General features: G+C 36.6%; 1 protein-coding gene across 1 annotated transcript; it reads right to left on the reverse strand.

Moving 5' to 3' along the window:
- Window positions 1–1,098: 1,098 nt before the first annotated feature.
- Window positions 1,099–10,097, reverse strand: LOC135686412 (3-hydroxyacyl-CoA dehydrogenase type-2). The gene is made up of 4 exons (XM_065202638.2): window positions 9,888–10,097; window positions 4,637–4,798; window positions 3,111–3,348; window positions 1,099–1,380 (listed from the first exon to the last, which is right to left on the reverse strand). The coding sequence occupies exons 1-4, from the start codon at window positions 10,059–10,061 to the stop codon at window positions 1,190–1,192; spliced, it is 765 nt and encodes a 254-aa protein (XP_065058710.1). The 5' UTR covers window positions 10,062–10,097; the 3' UTR covers window positions 1,099–1,189.
- Window positions 10,098–10,501: the final 404 nt, after the last annotated feature.

A 10,501-nucleotide genomic window follows, 5' to 3' on the forward strand; every position in this document is an offset into this window, starting at 1 on the left:
TAATTGTTTACTAAAGCAAAGTTTTGTTGGAAAATTCTGCCTCGAGACTCTTATTATGAGTCAATAACTACGGTCAATAAATTTTCTGCGCCACGAGACCTGTAGTTAAATCTTTGAATAGTTCTGCTATTGTAATCATTACACTCTTGTTGTGGCGAAACAGTTTTAAAACAATTGAAAGAAGAATGGAAGGGTTCTTATGATTGCCTTCAAATTTTGCGTCTGCATAGCATTTTGCTCCAACCCTGGTTATCAGAATTACCATTCTATAGCAGAGTTGCTCAGATCCATGGATAATTGACCCAAGGGTTCTGTTACAGGCAGGTTTTAGCGCTCTGCTGTGGAGTAACAATGCCTGCCAAAAGTCTTGAAACACTTGCTATAATTTACGTTGTGAACGAGCTGCAACATCCTCTCACCCCTTGTACAATGTTGTGCCACGGAAATATGAATAATCCTACATGCACAAGTGATACATTTTTATATAGCTATGGTTTTCAGCTAGCGAATCAACATTGTATGCGGGGGAAGGGGGGCAACACCCTCCTTGTTGACATGGAAATAGAAGGGGACACGCGAAATCACAGAAATCTCAGGGTGTTCCAAGGACTTTTGGCAGGCATAGTACATTAAATTAGCACTACAATTAGATAGTACCTGTATTTGTAGAATGATGGGTACTTGGGAATGTTGCAGTCATGAAGATAAAACTATTATGTCCTTGTTTTGTATTTCAAAGAGAGCCTTAGGAAGTGAAACTTCTTCTGCATTGCCCAGAAACAACTAAAAGAAGGTTCTCGAATGTTGAGAAGACCAGCAAACCATGCTGAAAATTGTATCAATGTTTCATGTTAGAACGTGCTAGGCAATCGCTTCTCATATTGAACAGATGTTGGGTGTGTTTATTTTGTACAGTGTGGCAAATTCGTATTGTTCAAAAGGACTGGCTCTTTACTAGACACTGTGTGAATTTTTTTTATATACTCCTCCTTAGGCTTATCGATCGTGTAGAATTCCGTGCGTTTTTGTTCTTGTTGATTTCTTATTCGTCTAGTTTCAAAACAAACAGAGAAACTTGCTCTATATAAAATAACTGTATATCTGAAACTCGTTTATCATTTGTTATGCATTCTTCTAAGTGTAAAATTATCAAATTCTGTCAAGGATTGATAAATTTCTTCTTACACGTTCAAGGCTGCATACGCAGTGCCCCATCGATTCTGATCACTGTCCCGTTTATCATAACGTTGTCGATAATCGACTGAACAAGATGGGCGTATTCATCAGGCGAGCCGAGTCTTTTTGGAAACGGAACTGCTTTGGCAAGTTCGTTTTGCACTTTTTCAGGCAGGCCAGCGAGCAATGGGGTTCTAAACAGGCCTGCAAGAAGAAACGAGAAAAGGATTTGAAGAATCTAAATCTACAAATGAAAACAAACAGAGCAGGTACGTGAGGATGAATGAACGGTCGAAGTCTGAGAAGGATTAAAATCAAAGCTGCCTTACGGCTAAGATTTTGAGCTTTTTCCTGCGATCAAGGATCTTTCTCCGAGGAATTTTGCTTTTGAATTCTCATTTTATCTTGTTCACTTTCATATATTCCCGTACAATAAGCTTGTTGTACAAAGTTCTTGGGAAGCAGATTCGAGAAGCATTTCTTCTCTCAATAGTCTCAACAGTTTTAGCTATTGTTTTGCTTTTTAAATCGACTTGGGCTATGGAAAACCGTTTTAAAGTGCTTTACAATAGTTTAGTTGTGTAACTTTGCCATATTAACTTTTTGTTACAAGTACGATAATACCAAAAATGATTTATTAACTGGACCCAAGAACATAGACGACATCAAGGACTTAGTCATTCTGACATAATGACTGCATTTGACATAAAGCTAAAATAGCCCTTTGTTTATTAAAATGAAATAGTCCGATGCTTTTAAAAACGAACAAAAAGGCGGAAGTAACGGCGGGAAGGCACTGCATTTCGTCTGTCGTACATTAAAAAGACCCGAGTAATACGGCCTTGAATTTTCTTCAAAATGACAACACTTTATATTTGTATTACTGTCTCAACCTTTATCTAACGTTGGCGAATAAGCAAACCAATTTTCAATATTTTCTTTGTTTTATTGAGGTACATTCCAGGTTCTAGAATTGCTTCTCAAACATGTTTCTTTCTTTCTTTTTCTTTCTTTTCCCCTATTTCTTATCTTTTTTCATCCTCTGGTTGTTTCTGCTCGCTTTTAATTTTTTTTGCATCATCCATCTGCTTCACTGTTCCTTTTCCTGCCTATTGGCCTATTACTTAATTTGTAAAAAAACTTCAAATTCATTCTATTTTAATCACATTTCTTCCTCATTTTTTGCTCATGCCTCCTTGATTTTTTTCGTTCTATACCCTTCGATCTATGAGCTACTTCTTCTCCTTCCATTAGTTTCTTTTTTCTATCACTCTTGCTCCGTATAAATCTTTCTTTCTCCTTTTTATTTCTTCTCCTTTCCTCTGCTGCTATCCTTTCTTATATTCCTCTTTCATTCCCTTTGTCCCTTTTCATGTTTTCCCTATCCTGTACGACCTCCTTCTTCCGGAGGAGAAACATTTCAGCTAACATTTTCGCCCTCCAGCCATAAGCTTAGCCTTTCTTAAGAAATGTCCCGAGGGATAACCTTAACAACGAAAATGTCTTTAGAGTGTACAGCATGTTCATCTGCCAGAAAAAAGGCTCAACTGCCCTTTGCTCTTTGTTGTATTTTTGTCTTTATATTCATCAGCTTTGTTTAATTCACACTGTTATTTGACCATTCTACTAATTTTTTCAATTTTACAAAGTTTATCTTAGGAAACAGTATTCAATATAGTGCAAAGTTGCAAATTTTACGTAAATATTTCATTTCCACGGCAAACAATTATAACTAGCCTATACAGATGTTTGGGTTTCTCGATATTTGGCCATGTGTTCAAAATGGTTTGCTAAGAAATTCAATCACCAAGGACTTATGTGTTAAAAATTTGTGCAACAAAATGAGGCTGGAAAAATGCATAGACTGGCAGTTCATTTTGTCTCACGATGCACCCTTAGAATGTTCAGTCAGACCGTACTGTAATTGAGCTTACCTGGTGCAATGGTGTTAACTCGGATGCCATATCTTGCAAGGTCACGTGCAATTGGGAGTGTCATGCCAACAATTGCACCCTTTGATGCTGAGTAGGCCGCCTGTCCCATTTGACCTTCAAATGCAGCTACACTTGCCGTGTTGATTATCACTCCTCTTTCTCCTTCTTCGTTTGGTTTGTTGTTAGCCATTTCTTCAGCTGCCAGTCGTATCATGTTGAATGATCCAACGGCATTAATCTAAATACGAACATTAGTTATATCGCAGAGGAAAAATCGATTCATAGAGTTAATCAGTATCAAAGTCTGCAATAAAAGACGAGATATTATAGGAAAACAGGCAAAAAACTAAAACAGAGTGAAACAAGCAAAAAAGAAACCATTTGAGAAACAAGAGAAACTGAGAATGAAGGGAAAGATCAAATTTTAAGTGGGGAAAAAATTAGAAAGGGAAAAATAGCTTATTTTCTTAGTCAGAATGTAAAAAGCAACAATGTAGAGTCCACAACCATTTAACATAAGATATTTTAGTGAGGAGTCTAAAAAGTCCTCACTATCAATATGTGTAGGTCACCAATGCTCCAAGTCATAATTTACAAAGAAGTTGTGTGGCTGTTTTGAAAATGTAGCATCTTTACATGTTAGGAATTATAGAAGGGTCATACCAACAGATATTGATCTCAAACGCTGAGCAAATTCATTTTTTAATGATATCAATAATTGGGATAAAATTAAGCTAAATTCTTGAAGCCTATAATCCATTAAATGTCATATTGACTGATCCCAATGCTTAAGACAACATTACTAAAGAGGAAGGGGAAAAAGAGCAACAGTTTGGAAAAAAGGATATAGAAGGCAAGAGGGAGCATGGAAGAATTGAAGCAATCTTGCCAACTGGTTGTAACATAGAAGGCAAATATAAAATCTGAAATCAATGGGTTCAAATCTATATATTATAAAGACAATATCTGCTTAAACCCATAGGTGAACGAATTGGAAAGTGATCTTCTAAAGAATGTAACAGATCTTTAGAATCTGGTTCTTCTTTGAAGGACAATGATAACAGGAAGTCTGTTATTGATGAAAGGTTCTAAATGTTGCTGAAGAGGGAATTTTGCAAAACAGTCACAGGGCCTCCGATGAAGGGTGTTAAATTTTCCCTTGGCCCCCCCCCCCCCCACTTTTCAACCTTTGTCAGAGCCCATGAGTCATTAGCACCAACTGAAAATTTCACAAAAATTGCTGCTAACCTTTTCATAAGCAAAATGACATTTTTAGCATCTAGCATGAGTAGCCTTGGAACATTTTCTTTACCAATATTATCATCAATTTTCTTTGTCATCAATTTTCCTTTAAACCCTCAAAGATACTTCTAGATTCTATAGAGAAAGATTCCTTAACTTAATAAAGATTTCTTAACAAACTATTTTATTAAATGCAAGATAGGATGAGATCTCGGGAAAAATCATTCCTTGTAATCATTATCATAATCAAAGACAGTTCATTTGGTGATGGAAGTAAGTATTACCTGAAGAACTCTATTGAACTCTTCAACAGAATGGGCCTGTCCTTTCTTATTGAGTGTCTTGACAGCAATGCCAATACCAGCACAATTTACTGCAGCTGTAATTGGACCAAATCTTTCCTTAGCCAACTGAATAGCAACTCTTATATCATCTGATGAAGTCACCTGGAAAGATAAAACATGAGCTATGAAACATGGCTGCCAGTGTGCCAAAGAGGATATGATTTATAGGGAAAAGCAGAGTCAAAATTTGAAAGTGGAGCTACAAATGAAAAGTGTAAGATCCACTGTTAGGTATCGAGTGCCAGTGGCGAATCCAGCCAAAAATCTGACTACCACCAAAATTAGATAGAGGATCGACCACACCCTTTAGACCACACCCATTTCATGGTCACAGCCTGTTTATTATTATTTACTGTAATTTCTCATGTAAACCATTTTCAAGACATGAGCCGTGCTTTAGTGAAATTTCAAGTATCCCTACAAAAACCTTCAGAAGCAACAAATAATCTTATTCAATATTCTGAGGATGGATATTCTAAAAATATTTAAGGCATTTAGCTGAGGAACACCATAGAATAAGAAAAAAAGATACATTTGGCAGAATTTTGAAATGTCGCCTAAAACTCGCATTAAGTCGCACAATTACTTATGAAAATCAGACCTGTTGGAAATTATAAGTTTAAAAAGCCAGATAAGATTTGCAATTATTGAGAGCAACTTTTGTTAAACAAAGAATAATACTTTTGGCAAACTTTGTGGGCCTGACTTTTAGTCCTGGTGCCTTCCTAAATTTTAGAATATTTGAGTCTTAATATTCTTACAAAATATTTTCCTACCAATATATATGTATTGTACAAAATAATGGGTCACATCGGCTTTGAAGTTACAGTTTGCCCACTGGCAGAATGTGTAGGCATCCCCTAATCTTTCTGTAAAGTTTGAGCCGTGTTGAGCGGCAGTACTACTCAACCCCCAATCTGAGCGGTAGTCAACTTGGTTGTTCATTGGTTGTCATCAAAATTTGTATGCATCCTCCCAGGTTGGCTGTGATTTCTGATGATTTGATTGGTCTAGGCAGGCTGACTACCGCTCATTTCAGCTCAAATCCGCTCTATGCTGACTCAACCCCCCTAGCTAGCAAGCCATTATTTCATCATCCACCCATGCTCGCCTTTTATTTGCAAGCATGTGACTCTGCCAATTGGCACGCAATTTCCATAGCGGTAAGGATTAAAAAGTATTTCTGTCTCTGTGGCAATTTCAGGCATGTTTCTAGGAAGGAATGCTTGGTTTGCAGCACGATCAAATATTTTCAATTTTTAACTAGGTTAATTTAAAGTAGTAGGATAAACATGAAAATGATCCTTGTTTTTACAATTTTTTCAATAATCTGACTACTGCTCGAGTGGTAATGGCGGTAGTCTGGATCCACCACAGAGTGCACTGTCTTTCACCTTACATATCCCAAATGCATAAGCACATTCTGCATGTCAGTGCAATAATCAGTACTTAAATTGACAGATATCTATTGGGGGGGGGGGGGGGGGTGGATGAGCAGTACAAAATTTCTAACTGACAATAAGCCAATTATGTTATTCCATACTCAAATTGCACTCAGCCTTAAACTGATACAGGTCAATCATTCACACTTCTCAGTATTTACATGCCTACCCATAAGATCTTTTGGTTCATAGTTTTTCAAGACATACAGCAAGAAAGTTTTTTTGCACCTCTACGTGCTCAGAAGAAAGGAAAGAAAAGAACATAAATTTGCTTGTATATTCAGCCTATGAATACTTTACTATTTGCGTTTGATGTCACTCATTCCCATACATAAAGCTTCTTTTCTTGCAAAGATCAATGGGTAGCTCTAATGCCATGCAATCTCAGTCCAAGAATTAGAAACTTTCCCAGAATCCTTATGATCCCTTAGAATTAAACAGATAGGGGTACTTCTGTACCTCTCCACAAAGCTTTACTTCAAAGTAAGCCACTGATAAGAAATTTTCTGCATAGAACGATAAAAGAGTTGAACATTTGTAAATTCCATAAGCACAAGGCTTAGTAAGCCACTTATGTGTTTTTCGGAACAGAATAAACTACTGGATGCAAAATATGCCTCTAACATAAGACAAAATTTTGCATACTCTTGTATTTCTTGTGCGATTAGCTAGCATTTTAAGCTGAGAAAAAAGACATATGGGTGTGAGTTTTGATGTAAAGCATCAACTTTGAACCTATGTTTAGCCTTATATGCTCCTTGAGACCTTGAGGACCTTCTTTATTCTCTATTATTAAGTTGGAAGGACATGCTGGCTGTCTAGCAACCTTCTGGAAATTTCTTCACAAAAGGCCTAAACTTCATTACCAAATTCCTTTTCTCCCCTTTTCTTATTTGCCTGGGTTTTGTGAGAAAATTAAGAATTGATGCCATAAATTGCACACAAAGACCAAACAAGGCATGTTATAGTATCTTTTAGGCAACCATATAGAAATCTTTGCTGTACTCTGTAAAGATTCAACATAAAGTTAACAAACAATAATGAATATTCAAATGTTCCTATTGAAATTCAAGCTTTGTGAAAAATAAATTCAAACTTCAAAAAAATATTTTTTTAAAACTACCCTAGTAACAGGGATATCCCTCTTTATGTTTGTTATTTTTCCAATTTCAATGCATGTTGTATTCTTAATATCTGTATCATCCAAGTATGCATATTACAAATGTGGGTAGACTCTGTCATGAAATGATTTTTAAAAATTGTTCATCCATTAGTTTTCATTTTCTCTATTTGAATGTCAACCGAAACCCTTCTCTATCAAAGCTTAATGCTAGCACCATAACAGAGAAACAAACATCAAACTTTATATCAATATTTCACTGCAACAGCAAATCCTAGTAAAATCTTTAGAAATATCTAAATATTCCTAATAAAAACCTAGTTACTCGAGACCAAAGTCATTATGTTTTCAGTATAGATTAATTTCAGCATGATGACTTAAAATCTGATGAGGTCAAATTTTGACAAAGGTCTTCAATTAGCAAAGTTCAAAATCAATGACATCAACTTCAGACCTCCCTGACATCAACTCCAGACCTCAGTGCCTGCAATATTTGTTTCATATGCAATGCGTAGGATATAAAATTGTTTAAAATATAAGACATAAAGTAAGGTTTAATTACGCAAAGACCATTAACAAACAATTACTTTAGAATGATGATGGCTTTATCAACAAAAATAGCATTATAGAATTTAAAACAAACTCTAGTTTACAACAGAGAAGGGAAAATTTGCAGCGATTGCGTCTTTTTATCTAAGCAACAAACGAGTGGATTGGTTTTCAGTTTGTTTTTTGGCTTGATATTGTTGGATACTATAAGTAATGGTTAAAATATTAAAAAAAATTGAGCTTTTTCAATATTTTAACCATGAACAGCAATCACAATGTTCATCTTTTGCATGCTCCATCCAGATTGGTAGCTTGTCCTTAATTTTTTACACGGAAGCCTTCAATCAATGACTGATTCAACTGATAGTTTGCTGCAGCAATGCAAGAAGAATAAATAATCATATCAAGATCTTTGGATATCTTGTTCTTGCTGTTAGGAAAATCTATTATTCTCTTTTTGCTACATAAATCACTTTCACAGAGCGGTAAAGCTTAATTTTAACATGGTGAAACTTGTAGCTGAATTGTTTCTCTAAATTCTTGAACAATTGAAAACTTTGAACAAGTCTGTCTAAGACTGCTTTTTCAGATATGCCTGCAGATGTAATTTGATCAGCATAGTTTGCCTGCCAGCGCTGCTTACGCACTCGCACACTTAAGCAAGGCTTGGTCAACTCGGAACTAGGAAAATGTGAAATGTAAAATCAATGATGACAAAATATCTGGGAGGTAGCCCCAAACCCTTCCCCTTGCTTCAGATTTTTCTCTAGACCTGATCCCACCAAAAATTGCTGTATAATAAACTTACTCGCTGCAAAATCAAGGAATGCAAACTGGAGGGCCAGTCTGCAGAGCATGGTAGTTCTCGACAAGATCTTTTGGGTGCAGGGACAATTAAAAAATTTGTGCATGCATGCAAGAGTGCTGACATAGTGTGCACAAACTTTCAGTAGGCAAAATGCAGCTTCCAATAAGAATGGCTCTCACCATGTGTGCACAGCATTTTTCTTGTAAAAGTGCTTTGTTTTGCACATTTCACAAAATATTTACTTCATATTATAATTTAGCATGGGGTCACACAAGAATTTTGAAAGAAGAAAATTGAGATACATTCCATGGTAATCTAAAAAGCCTGATCCCTAACATTTTATTGGGTAACTGCCCCCAGACCCCTTCCTCCTATTTGTTATACCCTAAGTAGATATTTTCCTTGATCCATCCCTGAAAATAAATGTCTTCCATGCTATTCCCATTCCTCAAAAATGAAACAAGAGGGGATGAGAAGAATCTGGAAAAATCATTCTGCTTAAAAACTGCACTTAGCCAAAGTGATTCATGATTTCTGACTTGGATGAAGGGTCACTCCAACCCAAAAAAATTCTGAGATTTTTGCATAACTTGGTAGTCAGTCAAAAATTCAAAGGTACTGTGAAATTGTTTTTGCAAAATTTTTACTCGTTTTCCTGATATAGACGCTCAAAGTTGAGAATCACTGCAAATATATGACAAATCTATTCATCAATTTATTGCTCTAACAATGACCAGATTGCTGATGTAATTACCAACATCATTTTGAAAGCAACTTTTTCAACTTGTGACAATCAGATGGTTCTGATGCTGCTTATTTAGGTGAACATATCATCATTTTATAAAAAAAACAAACTTTCTGATAGCCCATACAGCGTAGAAATTTATTTCAATTCTTCAAAGAATATGTTGTTGAGGGTAAGATAGAAAAGCAAGGTTTCCCAATGTTTCAAAAAGAGTGATCCTTTGAAATTTTGCAGTGCCCAGAAAAATGTGTTTGCAGCCATACATTTGGGTGCGCATTAGACAAACCTCTGAAAAAAGATTTTGTGTGCACTCTATGCAGACTGGCTGGAGGGCAAAAGGGCAGAAAGGCCAGTGTGGTGCTATAAGGCGCAACCAAAGATCTTCGGTGCGGGTTTATGTCACTGTTTTGGGCAGAGGCGTTCTCTGAAGGCTTTTGGCGTAAGGCAGCCACTTCTATTTTGCTTTAGCATAGCCGCATACAGTGTTTGGTGAACAACGTTCATGAGAAAGACCTATCGATACTCACATCAGTAGCCTGAAACTGGCAATTTTCTCCAATTTCTTTGGCAACGTTATCCCCATCGCTCTTTGGCAAGTCTGCAATGAGGACCTTACCACCTCGACGAGCAAGTAGTTCAGCAGTGGCTCTACCTAAACCTGAGGCACCCCCAGTGACGATACACACGAGACGTGAAGCCATCTTGTTCGTCCAGATCAGACTGGGCAAACTGGCTCCTCCGCCTCCGCATATTCCATGCACCCGCTCCATGGAGCAGATAGCGATGGAGACCCAAAGTGGGAGGGGCAGGGATGATTTCGACTAAAAAGATCAAACCTGAAGAAAATGGGTTTAGGGCACAAGACAAATATTTAATGAAATTTTCTTCAACTAAATTCAACATGAGACAAAATTTGGTCACGACGAAATTTTTTGTCATTTAAGATTTTGGAGCATTCGCATAGAAAAAACGATTACATGAGGTCAGGAATCAAATTTATGGATCCTTTTAATCAGCCCAATGTCAATTACATCGTTTTCCTCATTTATATCATCTTCATAAATATCTTTATTGTAGGCCCCATCCTCATTATCATCATCATTGTCAGTCCTTAAACTAACTACGTTTTCACCATCGTTCG

This window comes from Rhopilema esculentum, chromosome 6, assembly GCF_057945365.1.
Source record: "Rhopilema esculentum isolate cy_ngs chromosome 6, ASM5794536v1, whole genome shotgun sequence".
NCBI lineage: Eukaryota > Metazoa > Cnidaria > Scyphozoa > Rhizostomeae > Rhizostomatidae > Rhopilema > Rhopilema esculentum.

Bases quoted from the DNA above. Each gene is read 5' to 3' on its own strand.
- LOC135686412 (XM_065202638.2), bottom strand. From the start codon at position 10,061: ATGGCTTCACGTCTCGTGTGTATCGTCACTGGGGGTGCCTCAGGTTTA. The intron at 4,799-9,887 runs GTGAGTATCGAT...TTATCTTTCCAG, and splicing joins GCCAGTTTCAGGCTACTGAT to GTGACTTCATCAGATGATAT. The intron at 1,381-3,110 runs GTAAGCTCAATT...TTCTTCTTGCAG, and splicing joins AGTTAACACCATTGCACCAG to GCCTGTTTAGAACCCCATTG.